General features: G+C 43.1%; 1 protein-coding gene across 3 annotated transcripts; it reads right to left on the reverse strand.

The window, feature by feature from the left end:
* Nucleotides 1-58: 58 nt before the first annotated feature.
* ndrg3a (ndrg family member 3a) lies at nucleotides 59-18,136 on the reverse strand. Of its 3 annotated transcripts, XM_049732786.2 has the most exons (17): nucleotides 17,969-18,136; nucleotides 11,601-11,682; nucleotides 10,490-10,522; nucleotides 5,416-5,521; nucleotides 5,216-5,336; nucleotides 4,973-5,035; nucleotides 4,835-4,895; nucleotides 4,226-4,312; nucleotides 3,861-3,917; nucleotides 3,369-3,472; nucleotides 3,222-3,287; nucleotides 3,078-3,129; nucleotides 2,954-3,001; nucleotides 2,839-2,874; nucleotides 2,709-2,760; nucleotides 1,585-1,623; nucleotides 59-1,141 (listed from the first exon to the last, which is right to left on the reverse strand). In XM_049732786.2, exons 2-17 carry the CDS (start codon nucleotides 11,655-11,657, stop codon nucleotides 987-989), a joined length of 1,137 nt encoding a protein of 378 aa, XP_049588743.1. In that variant the 5' UTR covers nucleotides 11,658-11,682; nucleotides 17,969-18,136; the 3' UTR covers nucleotides 59-986. The 3 variants fall into 3 exon arrangements, with proteins under 3 accessions (XP_049588743.1, XP_049588744.1, XP_049588745.1); XM_049732787.1 differs by lacking the exon at nucleotides 1,585-1,623 and having other exon boundaries at nucleotides 17,969-18,135; XM_049732788.2 differs by lacking the exons at nucleotides 10,490-10,522; nucleotides 11,601-11,682; nucleotides 17,969-18,136 and adding an exon at nucleotides 8,307-8,756.
* Between the last annotated feature and the right edge of the window lie 643 nt (nucleotides 18,137-18,779).

Raw genomic sequence — 18,779 nt, forward strand, 5'->3', positions numbered from 1 at the left:
CTGAAAGCACAAAACCAAGCTAGTGGTTTTATATAGAATGTGAAAAAACCAGCTGAAGTACTTGTCATCATCTACCTCTTTATTGAGTAGTAAGTAAAAGAGTCAGCAGACAAGTGAGAGGAACAAACGCCTGGGTCACATGACACGAGTGCAGTAAAATCAACACAAAGATTAACGATGCAGAAATAAAACACATTCAGCGTAAACAAGGTGGACAAGACAGTAGTACACATTTGAATGCTAAATATTACTTCAAGCTGATTTTAGCTGGCATGTTCAGTTGACCTTAGGTACACACAGCCATCTTCCTTCTGCAGCAACGTTTCATTAAGCAAACTGCAGAACTGCCCGAGTCATTTTAAACGTATTGTCACAGACTCACAATTGACAAAAAAAAAATATTACCAATGTGATGGTGTTTTTGTTTTTGTTTTGTTTTTTCCTCCACAGTTATGCAGGTCCTGGAATGTGCCAAACCAAGTCAACTAGACACTTCTTATCTTCTAAAACGTTCAAACATGACTAAGGCAGTTCCGCTTCTAGGCTAATGCTTTGTCACTTTTATACACTTTCTGCATCATAGTGCCGCAAGTCTAAAAACGCACAAATATACAGCGACTCACAATTCATGGAGGCAGCCTCTTTAGATCTCAAACTAAAGTTAGCGTTATAGCATTAAAACCAAGTTAGCATTACAGCGTACGCCGATAAAAACAAAGTTATGTTCTAGTACCGTGGAACAAACATAAAAAAACAATAAATACGAGTAAGGTGAGTGGATCACGTGTGAATATACAAGACATCAGAACGGTTAAGGAATGTGTTTCTGTTATCACGAGATAATAGGTTTCTGTTATATGGTTATTACACCCTCTTCTAAATCACATGGTTCGCCACGGAACCTGCGGGCGATGACTCGAGGGAGAGAAAGCGCATGACAGAGTACATTTAAGTTACAAAGTGAGCGAGTACATGGGTAGAAGATTTTAGCAGGACACCTCCATGGTCTGCGGTGCGACCGGGGCGTTGTTCTCCAGCAGGCTGTTCAAGTTGTGGCGGCTGCGGCTGCTGTCCATGGAGGTGATGCTGGATGAGGAGGCGGTGCGTGAGCGAGCCAGCCGAGTCATTCCTGCTGACGGCACTGGCGAGGTGGAGAAAAAAAGAAAGGGAATTTGAGAAAATCCCCGCCACTTCAAAGCGCACTTGCATTGTCTGATGTAAAGCACTACCAAAGAGCTGTGCAAATATGAAGAAAGTAAAGTGAACAAAAAAGTTAAGCGTGTTTTCTTTGAAACATATATTGAGGTATCACAAGAAAAAATAAAGTGTTTACAATTAAATAACACCATCAGTTCATGCAAAATAAAAAATAATCCATGCTAAAGGATCTAAACTAGGCTCCAAAGGGGGATCAATGTGCATCAAAGTATGCCAGAAATCCTCGTGTAAAAAAAACACATGGTGACCCTGTAAAGCGTGTCATAGAGAGGATTTCTGCGTACATTCTGCATGCCATTCATCCACCGCGCGGTGTTGTGAGCCTTCAAAGCTTTCAAGTCGGGCAGCTTTGGAAAACCCTGGTACCTGATTCGTTGCTCAGGTGACTGAGAAGGACATAGGGAACTGTAGGCGATGATTCAAGAAGGAAACAAAGAGGAAGAAAGGTTGAAAAGGTTCTCTTGTTTCAATCCACCTTTTAGCTTATTTGTGACTTGAAATCCAAAACAAATCACAATATAAGAGCAAATGAGATTTTTTTTGTTGTTGCCCCACCCCCAGCCTACATTCCACCACGTAGCAATCCCCACAGTGGCATTGTGTTAATGAGGGAAAAGTAGCTTTCAGAAGCATGCTGAGGTGTTACGATTTATTTTCCAGCCTCTCTCGGGATGGAAACACTCTTTTTAATCTCAACTAATCCCACGGTGGCATTTGCTCAACAGGAGGACTCGACGGCATTTCAGGCAAAAGCACCAAAGGGCACCTCGCTCATTTTGGAACACAAGAGCAGAATTTGAATTTCGCATTTGTCTTGAATGTCCAAAAACACAGGTTTGCACTTGACATCATCATGCCTCCACCTGCTTAAAATCAATAAAAAAAAAAAAAAAAATGCAGCCTTGTGTGTTGAGCAATCGAGCAGAAAATTACATTGTACCTTCTGAACAAGCATGAACTGACATTTCTATTATAAACTGTAAAGTGGAACTGAAAAATGAATGCGCAACGTCTCACATGATCGAGGCCTTGATCGTTATCAGCAGAACCTCTGGAGCTTGCACTTTTCCCATTACTATTATTTTACAATCAGTGACTTTTTGCGGACTTGCACGAATCGAGGTGAACATAGTTGAACACTGCAACCAGAGACAGTTTGCACGGAAACCAAAACCACATCAGAGCAAACCAAAAAGCGCTCCTTTGAAATATTTCCACCATTTCAAGTGTTTGCATCATTCCAGTCACGCTCACACCTCACCTACTGTTAGTTAGCGGTCCTATTGGACACTACAGGGTGCAAAAGGGCAAACCGGATTAGTCTGTTAGTGTGCAGACAGCAAAACATGGCCGCTGCACTCGAGTCAACAGGAAGTGCACTGAAGGAGACTGTGACCACATACACGTCACTGGCGTTGAACTTGCGCGTTGGAATCGGTTTGATTATGTCGTAAAATACTTTACATAACAAGAGAAACAGGTGTACTTACTGTAGCCCATTCCCTGAACAAAATACTTGAAGGCCTCAGCAAGTTTTCCTGGCTGTCAGCAGACAACATGACGGAGAAGTTAGAAGGCAAAGTGAAGCATTGACACGGATGCACCTGAAGAAGTGAGTACCTGAACAACTTGGGGTAAGCCTCCACAATCGGCCATCTGAAACAATTGAGAAACACCATCAGTTGGAGCCAAGTATGACGACCAACATGTTGCAAAGGGTTGTAAAAGTTTTCACCTTCAGCAGAGTGGTCTTTGTTGGATTTAACCTGGAATTGCACTCCACCTGAAAGAGCAAATTTGAGATGATGTCGAAATCCACAGCTTGATTTTGGGAACAAAGATGACGGTTTGTAATTTACCACAGCGTCCACAGCGGGTGATGTGTCACCTACCACCAGCAAAGCGGGGCACCTGGAAAGGACAAAGTTGTAACCCTCGCAGGCTAAAAAAAAAAATCACACAACTCCAACTTAATCGTAACAACGGCGGCCATGAACACGTACGTTAGCGTGTTGACGGTGTCCTCGTTCAAGCCTACGACGGGCCGTTCGATTTCCAGGTCCTGGCGACTGCGGAAGAAAAACGAGGCAAGGTTAGAGGCCTTACAGAAACAGTTGCATGAAATAAATCAATCAAATGTTGCATCATACTATTGGTAGGAGCCACAGAAGAGGGCCAAGTTGTCCTGGTTGATGTCTTGGGCGATATGTAAGCGGTAAGTCTGGATCAGCTCCTGGTTCTCTGTTAGCTCATCCTAGGGGAAAGGAGAGAAGAACATTGATGCTGCTGTACGGTGACTTCAGCAAAGAATGATAGAAGCGTCTAGCCTGCATACAACTCATGAGGACAGAAAAAGTAATTAGTGAAAGTCTATTTGCAAGATGAGGTGAAAGTGTCCTGGGAAATTTAGTTATGTAGGTCATATACTGTACGTCGCAAAAAAAGTATTTAGTAGAAAGCCAAATTAAATCAGAACTATTCCAAGACTGGCAGGTCAAGTCTCTGCCTGCAATGTCACTTTTTTTTCATTATTTGAAAGATAAAATTGAGTTTTAAGTGTAAAAAAAAAAAAGAAAAAAAAGAATAACAATAAACAGAGAATAAGCAAGCAAATGCTGACAAATGAGGTTGCATCAACTCACACTGCTGAAATGATGAGACATGACGATATCCACCAGGTTACTGGTCCATCCAGTCAGCTGTGCACCAGAAGGAAAAAAAATAAAAATAAACAAAAGAGACAAAGGCTGCCTTCTTGTGAAAATCTGCTGCATTCAAGCTGACATTCGTTTCAAACGACTGAACATCAGAGGCTTGATTTTAAAACATCCCACTGAGCAGTAAATGCATTTCGAGTTGTGTTGTCTGAAGGAAATAACCATTAACCTCTTAATACACAGAGAACATTAGATGAAAGCATCCCGCAATACTAAAATGGCGTGCAAAGACAGGCGAGCGCAGAGGATTTGCTGGTAAATAATTGAAACGCTGCGACGGTTGTACTGACTTTCGAAGCCGCCCAGTCGATCCAACCTTCCGCGCATGGGTCAACATTGATGAGCACCAGCCCCTCCACCAGCGTAGGATTGTTCAGCTGCAAAGGCAAGAACAGCGGTCAGAGCTCATACGATGGAGGAGGATTTAAAAATCTTGTCTGGTCTTTGGGGTGAAACAAGCACCACCCTGATTACAGATGAGGCTTAGCATGAAGCCATTAAGGCAAATGAGGCAACATGTCTTCATGGCAACTGAGAAAATAAATAATGTGAGAAGGAAGCTAAAAAAAATATAAACGCCACCACGGATGCTGTGACTCTACTCAGTTAAAGCAAATGAATGTCGGACTCCATTTTTCATTCTCAACAAGACAACTGTGATGTTCCTTAAGGTTGTTTCCAACCACGCTCTCTCACTTTGTCTCCTTTGCTCTAATTCTTTCTCTTTTTATTAACACAGATTACGCTCATTTGAGCTCTAATGCTTCACGTGGGGAAAAGAAGTCGGAAAACAATTCATCAGCCAGACAGATTGATGAGGAACGAAGCAAAGGAACTCCGCCAAACCAGACGCGAGGCCTGGAAGAGCCTTTTTTTCTTATACAGATGTTTGGACTCACGGCGAAGCGAGAGAGGACGTATGCTCCTGCTCCCACACCGATGCCAATGACGCTGTTGACCCTGCGGGGGAAAGTGCCAGTTACAGCGAGACGGTTAGCCAATATACGCAGACGACGGCTGTCACGGTCGTTACTCACTTGAGCTGAGTCATCACGGATGGCAGCATTTCAGCCAATTCATCCATAGTTGGATAGCGATAGCTGGGGGACACATTGGTCACAGAAGAGCATATGAACCTCCTTGGGTCTTTATGTGTAAATTAATACGGCAAGTTGAGCTCATCACAAATAAATGGAGGTGCCCATTAGCAAACAAAGCTCCTCTATTTGCACTAAAATGTAGGTGATTAGTGTTATCAGCAGATGCAAAGCAAATCTCACCTGCTGGGGAAGGGGGGTGCGCCCTCCTGCTGGCCGGGCGCGTCCACGTGGACCACCGCAAAGTGCTGCGTGATCTCCTGCATGTCCTCGTAGTTGAACAGGGTGTTGAAGCATGACTTGTCTGGAAATGTGCGAGCGGAAAGCGCAAATTGGGTAAGGGTTCAGATGTTTCGGGTTGTGAATATGTTCTGCTGACTCACGATTGAGGCCAATGTCGTGATAGGTGAGGATGATGGGTCTGTTGCCCTTGGGAACACCTCTCATGGTCACATGGAGAACGCCATGAGGAGTCTCAATGTCATGCTCCTGTAGCAACAAATGGGGAGGGGAGGGGGAGTCAAGAGATGACCACGGTTTTAAAGAAAACAAAATTGCTTTTATGTAAGTGCGCCCAACGGCTGTTTGACAGTTTCATGAATAAATCCCATGAACCAACAAAATTGATGTCTTTTGCATATACAAAACTGCCAATGCGGCATATTTCTCTCTCAGGCTAAGAAGAACAAATGAAGAGTTGATGAATTAAAAGGTTGCTATAAAAACAACTTGCTTGCTTGGGCGTTGAAGAAACAACTTCTGCCCCACAACAAGGAAATATTAAAAATACAGTAACGGGACATTTCTATGGGGTCTGATTCAATTATTGGAGTGACATCTCCTTTCACTTGTTATAAAACTTTAAGAGAAGAGGGATTTTAGTCTCAGAATAACAGGATGAATGATTTAGAAAGTCCCACTCGAGCAAAGCATTTGCATATTTAAAGAGTCTCTCTTTTAAGGATGCAGAGCATGCAGCAAGCTCCTCTCCAGCAAACGCCCCCTGTGCCCTTGGATAGAAAAAAAATAAAAAATAACACAGAATGAGCTGCTGGACAAAGATTTTTCATCAAGAAAAATGTCCTTTTAAAGGTGAGCACTAAAAATTGCATGCAGCGCTTTGACAAGTATGACGCTGCAAAAACTGCTTTGTCAAGCGTCTTCGTAGAGGGAGGGAGGGAGGGAGGGAGGGAGGCATTTAAATTCAGACCAGCATTTTCTTTTCATTTGAGCACAAGAGCCGCTTTAGTCACACAACATCCAAGTAAATAGCTCAGTGGGGTCATTTGAAGATGCTGGAATGTAAACGGTGAATTAACACAATGTGGAAAAATCATGCAGGTGAGGCTTTGGGCATTATTTCGAAATTACTGTTACATTGTAAGATAAGCGCATTAAAATAAATCTGAAATATGAAAGAGCAAGCAGGTCACTGCGCTCTACTGGTCTCAAGGCCTCTTGGGATATCAAGAGAGAAACACTCTCGGCACGCTGCCATTTTTGTAGCGATATATTTTGATGCTTTGAGATGATGGACAACCTGACAGAGGTGCTGAAGGTTAGTTGTCGGGGTCTCAAGGACAAGGTTGCAGTCGTTTGAAATGAGCAAACAGTGACGGGCATGCCAACACTTTCATTTTGGTGTGGCCACGGTCTGGTTCACACAATTACGGGCAACAAAACAACATGGAGGGAGCCAGCAGCTGCAAGCAAGCATCGGAAGCTACTAAATATAACCTCACTAAATATAACTACAATTGTAAATCAAACAAGGCTTCTCGAGCATTAAAATTGATAATCTATCTGATAACTGATTAATTGACGATGAATGAAAACTGCTACAAGCACATAGAAACAGAGTGGCGACTGTATTTCAAAGTATTTTAGCCAATGACGTCGGCAAGGACACAAGAAGTCACGTGTTGCCCGCAATATATCGGCCAATAAAAGTAAGACGATGTCCCACCAGCCAAAAAATGATGGCATGAAGTAAAACAAGATGAGATGGGCTGACAAATGTAGCAAAGACAAGTCTGGCATAACTAATTAAAACGGACGTGAGGCATCCATTTTCAGATTTCGTGCCTTCCCTGAAAACTTATGCCGCAAAAGAAAAACAAGAAAATAAGGATTGTCAAATATGAGAGGAGAAGCAGGCCTTGAAAAGCCGTTTAGCTCCCGGCAAGGGTTCTGCTCAGAAGCATTATCGATCCGGGAGATGCGTCTGAAATCATTTCCTGTAAACAAACACAGTGCAGCATCACGACGGGGGGAAAAACAAAATCGGGGTGGGGCCGTGTGACTGCAGCTCAACTGGCTTTTTATTTGTGTGACAGTTTTTTGAATGGGCAAGCTCACCCCGCACCAGCTTTTGTGGCTCAGGAGGTTGCCACAGGCAACTGGCAAGGTGAAGAAATTTATTAGATGAGGGTGAGGTGGAGGAAAACAAGCGCAGTATGTCACGCTGTCCTTTCTCCTCTTATCAACGCGCCCCTCGCCTGCTCACACCACCCTGCTTGGAATATCAATCACCGATGAGGGAAGCATTACATGGCAGAAAGCCTGACCAGTCAGCAACTGCCAAATGACGTGTGCACATGCACGTACACACCGAGTCTTTTGCTGTGCCACGGCATTGATACTTTTTTAACTGCCAAGCATAAATAATATTATTATAATATCACACTGTTCGCGAATCAACATGCATGTGTCATTAAATCTCGCAAGTGCAGATTCAAGGTCTCCAGGAGAAGCTGCTACATTGGATTTCAGCGAATTATTGCTACAATGTGTTGGGATGTGTGACCTCCCAGCGTTTTTAGGTGAGGACAGAAAAAGACCTTGATGACTTCAAAAAGAAAAGCAATGTGAAACCACAAAGGTGGTCGTGACACAAACACACCTGCAGCCTCAGATATGAATCCAAACATACATGACCCCGCTCTCCCTGGCAGGCACGTACGCACCTTTTAGTTGCACGAAATTGAACATCATGGCAATTTACAAGCTGAGCTGACTCCAAGTATGGACATGCACACACAAACACACTAAATGGTCATGCCAAACTAGCAGCTGTCCATGGAAAAAAAAAAAAAAAGTCTCTGCTGTCTCCTGGAGGTGATGACAAGGACCACCAAAGCTTTCTCCTTCCCAGCTGCTATTGCTGAGTCGTTGGGGAAATCACACATTAAGCCAGCCTAGTCGCGATCAAAAACCCGAGCTTGCTTAGCTGCGAGCATCCAGTCAGGTGTATCGAGAGGCATTTGTCACTCACCACTCCATTGCCAGAGCATGCAATCTGGTCCAGATCCAGAATAGCTGACATTGTTCCCCCACACTGGAGAGTGGTGTGTTATGCTATGTATGACTGTGTGCTAGGCAGCTTTGAAGAGCTCCGAAAGGAGGAGGAGGAGGAGGAAGAGGAGGGGTTGGAAGGAAAGCAGGGATAAGATTTGGTGGCGGCGGTAACAGCAACAAGACGAAACGAGAGAGAGAGAGAGGAACACAGCAAAGCAAGTGAGGAAGGGATGGGCAAATCTGAATGAAAGCAGAGGATGCAGATCGACCCGGGGAGGGTGGAAGACACGAGGAATAGGAGGAGGAGGAGGATTGGAAGCACGCAGATTGTGCTTAGTAGTCACAGTGGGTCTGCACGTTCAGCCTTCGGTGCGTCTAATTGGATTGCGGAGAGTCAGGTGGGTAGAGGGTGGAGCCATGAGGGGGAAAAAAGAACGGTGGGGGGTGATGATAGTGCAAAGATGCAGAGGCCATCCAGGAATACGGGAAGGATGCTGACATCCTTCAGTCAGGCACGCTGGTTGAACTTGAAAATGTGTCTCCTCAACTAAATATTATGTTCAGTCATCATATTGGAAATAAAATGTCTGATGTGAGAGGATCAATCTCATCTGAAATGATTTTGGAGTCATTTTGCTCGACAGTTTTGAACTCTCCCTTTTGTCCCCTGCATAGATGAGAACGGTGGAGGACGCTTGTCTCAAACTCGTCCCTAAAAACTGCCAATCCTGTGCAGCCAATAAGCAGCAGCATAGGTGGGTCTAAAGGAAAAACGTTGGATTCTCATTGGTCACACCATGCATCAGCAGCAAACTTGTTTTTCACCAAGTCTACAGTCAAACAGCCAATAGAGGGCGCTAGTGGACCAAATCTATTTGAATGTACAAATGCAAAGGACAAAGGACAGCTTTCATAACACACTGAAAATGAACTGTTGCCCTTTTTTCTGACTATAACAGATATTGCGTTCTGCTAAAAAAATTATCCCCCCTAAAAAATATGATGCAACCTTCTCAGCTACCTCCACTCCACTCACACGGTGATGGTGCCTCCTCTAAATGTTTGACTATAAATGATTCTTTATTTTCCAAATTAGTATAAGGTCACATCTCTGCAACATCTACTTACTAATGCATGCATGAGATGAGAACGAGAAGCAGAGTACAATTTGAAGTCAGCGCTATATAGCACCACAATAAACTAGCTAATAGTGCCCTCTTCTTGGCACAGTTAGAAATTGCCAGTGATGCTTTGCATACACTGTGGCAAGAAGAAAGCTGTCCAAAAGAACAGGGGACATTTCAGCCCACCGCAAATAAAGCAGTAGAAATACGACTTGACATAAAATTGAATTCATAAAATGAAAAGCACAGGAAAAAGCAAACATTAAATTCACTACTTCCTTTAAGGGGACAGTCGAGGATTTGCTCTTGAAGAAATAGCCCCGCGTAGAACATACAGTAAATAAAGGCCTGCAGTCCCATGGTTGGAGGAGGCTGAGTCACGCCACCTACAGTCCGGCAGGGACGTCATAACACAGGACTGCAGCGCCACACCCTCCACAGAGGTTTTGCGCTTTCAGCCATATTGCTTCATCTTTGAAGGCATGTCAGTGGATCTTTCGAGGCACAAATGTGAAGAAAAGCTGGACATGCGTTCACAAACCCCGTGGCATTATGGGGGAAGAAATACATTTGAACGTACTGGCAAATGCGTATCTGCAAGTAGGTTCATACATATTTGCCAGTCAACATTTTTTTTAGTTTACATCAGCAGTTCCAGACTTCCATACATTGGTGATAAAAACTCTCCACAGGAGGCCTCGTGATATTGTCCTGTCCTACAGGAGGGCTCACTTTTTTAATTATCGGTTCGCAAAAATAATAACATGACATTCCTTATTCTGATTAAAATCTGACTCTGATAGACTTTTGACAAAGGAAGGCTTGTTTTGTATTCAAACTTTTGTCAACAGATAAGAATTTTTTCTAAATCATGTGTCAGCATGTATAATGAACAACATTGTTGGGTAGGTAGCAATGTTCACATCAAGGTCAACAAACAGGCGGGATCAAAATAACTATATTCCCAACCATTAATAGAACAGCCTTGAATTTCTGCTTCCCAAATAAATAAAACAGGGACAGACAACACACTCACCTGACAGTCAAAATCCTGAAAGTTGCGTGCATTCTGTAAAAAAAACAAAAACAAATTCCTTTGAATTACGTTCTTTTTGTTACCTAAAATGAGGTCTTTATTACTTCCAACATTAAAGTCATTTATCGAAAACCAATATAATAGTTGTGTGCACATTGAAAATATCTTCTTTTCAACTGGACAGTGTAATGTCCAAGTGGCAAAATGTCTGCCCCCTGCGATGGAAACATTTTTTGCTGCTTGATTAATATTCCATGAACAGTACTGTGCTTGGACTAGTGGGGCCTGTATAGAGCATATTATTTAAAAAAAAAAAAAATTGTTGACTTCCTCACTTGGTTGTCAGGGATTACAAATTGCCGCACCACTTTGGCCAGTATGTCCGCATACGGCGTCTCGGGCTTAATTAAGCTCACTAAGTGTGTTTGTGCTCCACATAAATCTATTTTGATAACGCGGTTCCTTTTGCTCTGCTGCATTGTGCTTTGCAATGATTGCTTTTTTTTTGGGGGGGGTTGTTGAAAATGAGCCAGCCACTAGATGGAGTGAGAGGACAGTGGCAGTCTCCTTATTTTGAAGACGATCCATTTCCCAGCCTGTCTTTCAAAGACTGAGCTTCTTTGAGAAGTGTTCCTTCCCCCAGTTCAGTCAAAAAGGATGAAGAGCTGATAACAGCATCCTCTAATGCTCTCTGTAACTGCATCGTGAAAACATTGGCTGCAGTACACGACAAACACTCCAGGGGGTCCCTTGACAAATCTTTTTTTCATTATATCTGATACAGACAAATCGGGACAAGGCAGAGATTTTTTTTTTTTTTTAGAGCACACTTAGGATTTGTCCCAGCTCAATAAAAGTAGAAAATATTTATATTTTTGTCCTACTTTTGCCTTTGATATTTTTCTTCCGCACCATTGAGGACATAAATAATTCACTTTGATGAACAGTACTGCGGAGTAGGAATTTGTGGTCTATTAGTGGACGCATTTGAAGGCGAGCACTATTTGTGGCTTTAACTGTGTTACACCCCCCACCGTGTGTGTGTGGGTGTTTTTGTTTCAGTGAAGAGGTTTCAGGCAGGGGTCACCAGCAGCATTTTAGACCAACGCACCTTATTGGTCAGGAGCGGCTTGATCTCAGTCAGCTGTACATCCTGGAGCTCATCCATGATCCTTTTTGGTCACCGTGGAGCGCTTCAAGCAAAGAGGAAAACAAAGAAATGATCAGGAGATATGGCTGGCATTTGTGATATTCGTTTCACCAGAAAGGTCACGCGGCTTGTTGTCGCAGGTGGTGTGCACGCGTGCGCGATAAAACAAATCAGGCCGACTTTTACCCTTGGAAGGGGGGGACGCTTGTTCATAATTAGCGAACAAGATCAGAGACATCAAAATGTCCGCCTACACCCTTCCCCAGGAAATTTCCCTGCGTGCGCCATGTGAGGACAAAAATGCATTGAGACAACTGCGCTAAATGGGCAGCCTCGACACTTCCTGTGCAGTGAGAAAATCTTTGAGGGTGACCTTGGATTGCAGACATGGAACAACCTTGACGGCTGGTTCAGTCGAGCAGCCAACAAACAGTGTGAGGTACCAGCAACAATCATTTCAAAGTGTCAGTTACTCTCCCACCACAGACATAGCAAGGCCTGGTGACGCACGAATATGGTCAGGGGTCGTCCTGTTCTAGCAAGAGATGGTGTCAATGCCCTGAAAGAAAAACCAAGAAAGCAGCAGGAAGCAAATTGTACATAAAACAACTTGAATGGCCGTGAGGGGGGGGGGGGGGGGGGGGGGGGGGGGGGGAACAAGACCGACCAAATCCCTGCTGACAAATCCGGCTCAAGTGCCGACTAAATAATATTTAGACAAGTGAACCAGGAATAAAAAAACAACAAATACTGTGCATGCTTGAGCAGATTGACCTGTTCAATCCAACACTTCCTTGCACGTATCGCTGAATTACACAATTGTAGGCGGTCAGTGGTACAATCTTTGCAGTTCGGGACAAAGTGGCTCAGGTGACCGACAAAAACAAAACCGATTTCCTTAAGGGAATCGAGCCCCTCAGCCTAATCGAAGTCAACGCAAATCAACAGAGCCGCTCGACTGTTGAGCGTGTGCAGCCGTCGCCATGGAGACTAAGCTTGTTGCTGATGTTTATTCTAAGATGGGATATCCCCAGGGGGAAAAGATGTGAAGCGAGGAAAGAATGGCAATACATTGTGCTCGGAATTAGGAATGAATGAAGCATTGCTCCTTGGGGCAATGCGTCTTTGGTGACATTTAGCCCTCGCCGAGGCTCGAGTGAGTCATGCGCGGCCGCTCGAAATGACAGCAAAGCACCGGCGGTGTAACTGCAGCAAAATATTAGGAAATGTAGATTTCAGCCACGGCAAGGAAATCCCTGTTTCCACGTGGTAGGTGGCATCTTAAATTGTGAGTAGGCCATTGTGGATGATGAATCACAGCAGAAAGAGGAGGCATGCGTCATCTGTCAGTCCGCCTTTTCCATACGACAAATCCAAAAGTAAGGAACACAAGCGTGTCTGTGCTTAACCGGCGCCTCGGTATTAACTAGGAACTAGCAGACTTCACACCTCAAGAGAAAGTAGGCCAGAACAAATTCCAGAGATGCTGTTGCTGCTGCCAACCAACACAAAAGCCTTACGGGTGGGTATGTCCCTTTTTCTTTGTGCGACGCTGGCACAAATGATGTGTGCATTGCTGAGGTAGCACCTAACAAAATGCCAATTTGTCACCAGCAAACATCTCTAATCATCTCCCGGCATATTCTTCGAAAACAAGAGTGCCAAACTCATTTTTGTCGCAGTCCGCAATGTAGTCATAGTTTTCTTCAGATGGCCATTATGAATGTCAACGCTTTATATTATATACAGTATAGGCGGCACAACAAAGTGATGAATTACTAGTTTTCAAATCAGAGACTAGTAAAAACTATTTAAATATTTTGAAATGTGAATGCTAATAAAAAATGCTAGCAGTGTCTTTATTTTTAAAAGTGAAGACAATTTGAAATTTTAGTATTGACACGAAGTTATAAAATGATGTGGCGGGCCGCATCTGGCCCCCGAGCCTTGTGTTTGACACCTATGTCCTAAGACTTCGTTGTTATCTGTGCAATTTGATGATTATCCTCATGACACACACGCAGACCGATCCGCTTTTGTTCCTCTGAATGCATCACAAAAATGATTACGAAATACATCTCTGATGTTTTCTTTTGCCTCGAGGGTCTATTCTTATCTGATGGTGGCTTTGAAAATGAAAACAGGTACTTACAGCCACAGCCGGCTTTGGATTTGAATTTCAGAATGGATAGAGTCGCACATCCAAACACAATCTGGTCAGACAATTTTTTTTTAAGAAAAAAAAAAAAAATCATTATGGACAGTGCAGGCATATGTTAACAAATCAAATATTACAACATCAAATCACGCATGGGCACATTACCGGTTTCAAGGTTGCACACATACACAATGGCGCGCAGACACACACATTTGTGGCATAGGATTGATGCACATCTCTTGAACAAGGGCAGTTGCATCTTTATAGGGGACATTCTGAAGTGATTGCCCATCCGTAAAATGATGAATGTGTTCGAGGACCATCCTACTTTATTAAAGACGACTGTATAAATTCAGACGCAGCAGTGGTGGCGCCAGTGTGTCTGCAGATCCTGCCCACCAAATTCACACAGACGGCTGCAAATATTTTATAACCTCTTCATGGATCATCGATCAATAATATATTAATCACGCGTATCCAAACGATGCACAACCCTCAATGAAAGCACATAATTGTCGTGCGGGGTGAGTGAACACATAGCTGGCCCACTTCCCTTCAAATTGCTGTGCAACAAGCAAGAACCATTTTGATTCTGAATGAAGAAATCCTCCTGTTTTGTTCCAACCAAAATCTTCATCTGTTCTTCAAACTTTCAGGAATGATTCTCTGCTGCAGTGAAAAGAGCCTGAAAGGCCAAAAATGCAACATTCGGGGGTCAGACCCGCTCCGACACACTGGATGGAAACATTTGAAAACTGCATTCATAAAACATGACCGCAGTCCAAAGACATGACAGGTCAACGGTGCAAAGACCTCAGATTGCGAACGCCCAGCATGTCGCCAAGTGCACCAGCGAAGCAATCGGCACGCAGCCTCCCGAGAACGCAAGCTCAGCTAACGAAGCACCCCATGCGGTCAGCGTGCCGTCATGACGGCTGACAACTCAATCGGCCTGAGAAACACAAGGGGTGGCTCCTCTGACGGCGCCCCTCTCAGATGTCCGCCGTGGAGGCCGCTGGTGTCCTTGGCAACTCGTCTTTTATCCTGATGGTGCTGCTGAGATCGAATGACCTTTTTCACCTCCATGTACGTGAAGGGGTTAGCATCTCTGCAACCGTTTCAAACGTGGAAGGCTTTACACAGCACTCTATAGCTTTCATTTAAAAAAAATATCAATTCAATTTGAAAAAAGTCACAGTAACTTTTTAATACTAATATATACGATTCTAAAACTCTTACTGAAGTTGACAAAAATGATATATAATGAAGCTCATATTGTTTATTTTAAACTCTAATATGTATGAAACTGCGTTTGTAAAAAAAAGAAAAAAAAAACTCCACAAAGACGGAATTACCAATACACTTGTGACTGCGAGTCATCTCATTTTGGGTGTCCCAATTGAACAGATGCTTCAAGGAACCCCGCCTGAAGTGCATTACGCAACACGGCCGGCGGCGTGAGGATAATATAGTCTTTAGGGAAGGTGCAGCAACAACAACCATCACCACCAAAATTATTTAAACTTTGAGTAGCTGTGCCTCCCCAAACAGAAAAATGTGAAAATTTATGTATGACACATGTTTTGAGTCCAGGCTCAAATTGTAATATATACAAGTCACATCTGTGTATAAGCACCAAGAGCCAAAATACGAAAAATGTTATAGTCAGGAAATGACTGGTTTTGTACTGTTGGACGAAAAAAAAACGTGTTTCCTTGGGAAACAAATATGATTACAATCACAATATCTCCATTCAATTTTTATCAAGGGGCACATCTCAAGTCCAAATGTAAGACCTTAGATGAACAAGTACCTCTGTGTTGCTAAAATGGAACAAGAGGACTGCAAACTGCGAGGCGCAAGCTCAAAATACTCTTTTAGATAGCACGCAAGGGATAGACGTTGGGTTTGGTTCGGGGCGAGAGGGATTCACGCGCGTGTTGGCCTCAGCTGTTTTTGTTCGGCCGTTTGGAAGCTGCTGTGCAAAGCTGTAATTCCATCCCTCCTACAGCTTCAACTACAGGTGCAACTCAGAAACAGCAGAACGGATCGACACAAAAAAAAAAACCCACAGCAAACAAGTGCATCCACACTGGAGAGCTGTTTTCATTTCCGAGCAACATTAAACGTCAAAGTTGGACGCACACACACACGCGCAGTGATTACTAGCTATCAGCATATTGTCTTAATTACTGCCAGCGTATCTCCAGCAAATATTCTTCCTTGACATTCAATCCTGCCCAAAAAGGATTTATCACTTTATAATACGCTCTAATCCCAGTAGTCCTTTTTATGCAATTTGTAACGCCTCCTGAAACACAAGTTTTATTCAACTTTTGCAACCTTTGTGTCACTGCTAACGATGCTAACGGCATGGGGGACACCCATGTTTGAGGTCACTGAGCAATTCAGTGCTATTACCTTTCAATTTTGACTTCTTTTTAGGCTTCTGTGAAGCTTATGCTAAAAAGTGTGATCTAGGAAACCATCAGTAATCCCCCTCGACTCTGTTCCTTTGTTACAAAAGAAAAAAAAGTCATTATCCGTCAATTACTGTCAGAAATTGGATATTCGGACTCGAGCTTCGGGCCCTATCAGCTGTCTAGTGCATATGAATGAGAATGTTTCCTAACAAATCTATCACAAAAATCTGCTCACACTGAATTAGCTTCCAAGCCAACTATATGTTTTGTATAATAATCAACCAAGAGAAGAATACCTCCTAGGATACAGCAATAAACCTCTTTTGCTATGTAAACAAAGGCTGGTTAACAGCAACAGGGCTGTTCTGTTAATAGTTAGCCATGGAACCTTCCAGTCTGAACAATGACAGTGTTGTAAGTGGAAACACCTCTGCTGCTTGTTTACAGTCAAAACTCCTTTCACGCTTTCCAGGTCATGTGACTGCTGGAGGGGTCGTGGGAGATGAAGACTGGAATTTTCCTGAGAAATATGTTAGATGAAGCCATCGTGTCTTTAACAATGATGTTTAGATTAGGTAAGGTGCCTCGTGGGATTCAAAGTAAAGTTCCCCATTTGGCCTGCTTATGATGGAAATTTTCAGTGGAGGCAGGTGAGGCAACTTGTGGGCTTGACACTCGCAAAAGTAACTTCCCGAAAACTATCGGGACGAACAAAGATTTTAGATGAAGTTTTGGCTTGAGTGAGGAAGTCAGCAATATAACCCTAACTTGACAGCAGCTCTGCAAAAAAAAGAAAAGTTTGAACAATAAGGTTTTTGTAGAATAAGGTCAAATTGTCATTCGTTTTTTTAAAGGTATTTTTAGCCTTTATAACACACAACAATTTACAAAATACATATATAATAACTCCCTTTTACACGTAGCAAGCCATTAAAACCAACACCTGCCGCTTTACTTCCCACCTGTGTGACCTTCAAGGTGCCACCAGTGACATTGTCCACCATAATGTGCTGACATTGCAGTTCTAGAATTTGACTTGATTCAACTATAAAATGATGGATGTGACTACACAAACTGTCACAGACACACAGTCGGTGTCATAGTAACATCTCGAGTGACAACATTCAAAGATAATTGCGCTAATGCAAACTCTCAGACTAAAAACTCGGTCTAAGAGTTTGTATTAGCGCATAGATCAGTTGCCAACATAGCACCACTTGTAATAACACCCAAAGGAACACTTCATTACAAATGCTAACGCACCGTTGTAATGCAATCCGGATGACTTCCATAAAAAAAAGATGCGAGTGTACGCATTGCATATGCGAAGCGAAAGCATAAATATGACTATTTATAGCAAAAGCGCACACTTTCCATGTTATGTCATGGTTGCTGACCGACGGCGTAGGAATAGAAACAGCCTCGTGTGCGCTTCCATTAGCTTGCGTAGGTGATAGAAGACAAAGTAAGGGTGAAAAGTGGCGACACGGGGAAGAAAAGGGAAGCAACATAGCAGCACTGCTGGGAACTCCATTGAAACTGCAGCGGAGCGCCTCGTTCACGCTCTCTAAACCTAAATGTTTGAATGAATATGGAAATGCTACATGCATAGCGACGGCGGTCACGACGCTTCCATGACAGCAACACGAACAGGTTGGAGGGGGGGGGGGATCCGACGAACAGATTATCTCTTGGCACATCTGTAATTTACAATACCGAAGGGATAACGCTGCACGGCACATGCTTACCTTGACGATGCAATAGTAGCGTTTTGTTTCGCTGTTGGTTTTGGGGTAAAATACGAAGAGCGCTGCGCTATTTTATCGTCAAACGTAAGATTCACCGCACTAAGCTGGCTTGCCGCTTCCTCTGCTCCAACTAGTATTTCGACGTGATTGTGGGCGGTGCTACGCGCTGCGTCGGAGACAGTCGGACAGCCAATCGGAGAAGACGCTACCGAGCAGCGACAGGAAGAAGAAACAGAGGTCATTTTTTTCCCATTTTTATAAACTTTTTTATTTTTGACTATTCTATTTTTATTTGAGAAAGATAAAAGAAATAATAATGTTGACTAAATAAATAAATAATAGTCATTTGAAAGAAACAGGACGAATATGTGGATGTAAATAAGATTTGCGCCTCTTACTGCAAATTGTAGTAAAAATAGAGATATTGTAAAGATTTCAAGAATTTTTTTTAAAACATAAAACAGCTTTACGAATATTCCCGTCCTGACTGTTAAAAAAATCAGTGTTTAGTTTGGACAAATTATTCTGTTCTGCCGGTTAACTAACACGATTAACTACAATGTATTATGTAACCGCTCCAATCAGCTATGATGGAATCATATCAGGTCTGCACGCAATTTGTTATGTTGTGTTTGTCTGAGTCCCCAGCCAGCATGATCGCCAAGCTCAGCGGCACTTGGGCAGAAAAGGAATCAGTCCTGTTGCTGGTGTCCAGCACTATAAACATTTCGTCACAAAATGCTGCCACCAATTTTGATCCGATTGTGTAAGAGGCCAAATCGGCTAAGAAAACATGTTACATCAAAACTGA

The sequence above is a fragment of the Syngnathus scovelli genome, chromosome 11, assembly GCF_024217435.2.
Source record: "Syngnathus scovelli strain Florida chromosome 11, RoL_Ssco_1.2, whole genome shotgun sequence".
Taxonomy (NCBI): Eukaryota; Metazoa; Chordata; class Actinopteri; order Syngnathiformes; family Syngnathidae; genus Syngnathus; species Syngnathus scovelli.

Coding starts and splice junctions, on each gene's coding strand:
- ndrg3a (XM_049732786.2), bottom strand. CDS start 11,657: ATGGATGAGCTCCAGGATGTACAGCTGACTGAGATCAAGCCGCTCCTG. Junction 10,523..11,600: donor AGCCGCTCCTGACCAATAAG/GTGCGTTGGTCT, acceptor TTTTTTTTACAG/AATGCACGCAACTTTCAGGA. Junction 4,313..4,834: donor ACGTCCTCTCTCGCTTCGCC/GTGAGTCCAAAC, acceptor TTGCCTTTGCAG/CTGAACAATCCTACGCTGGT.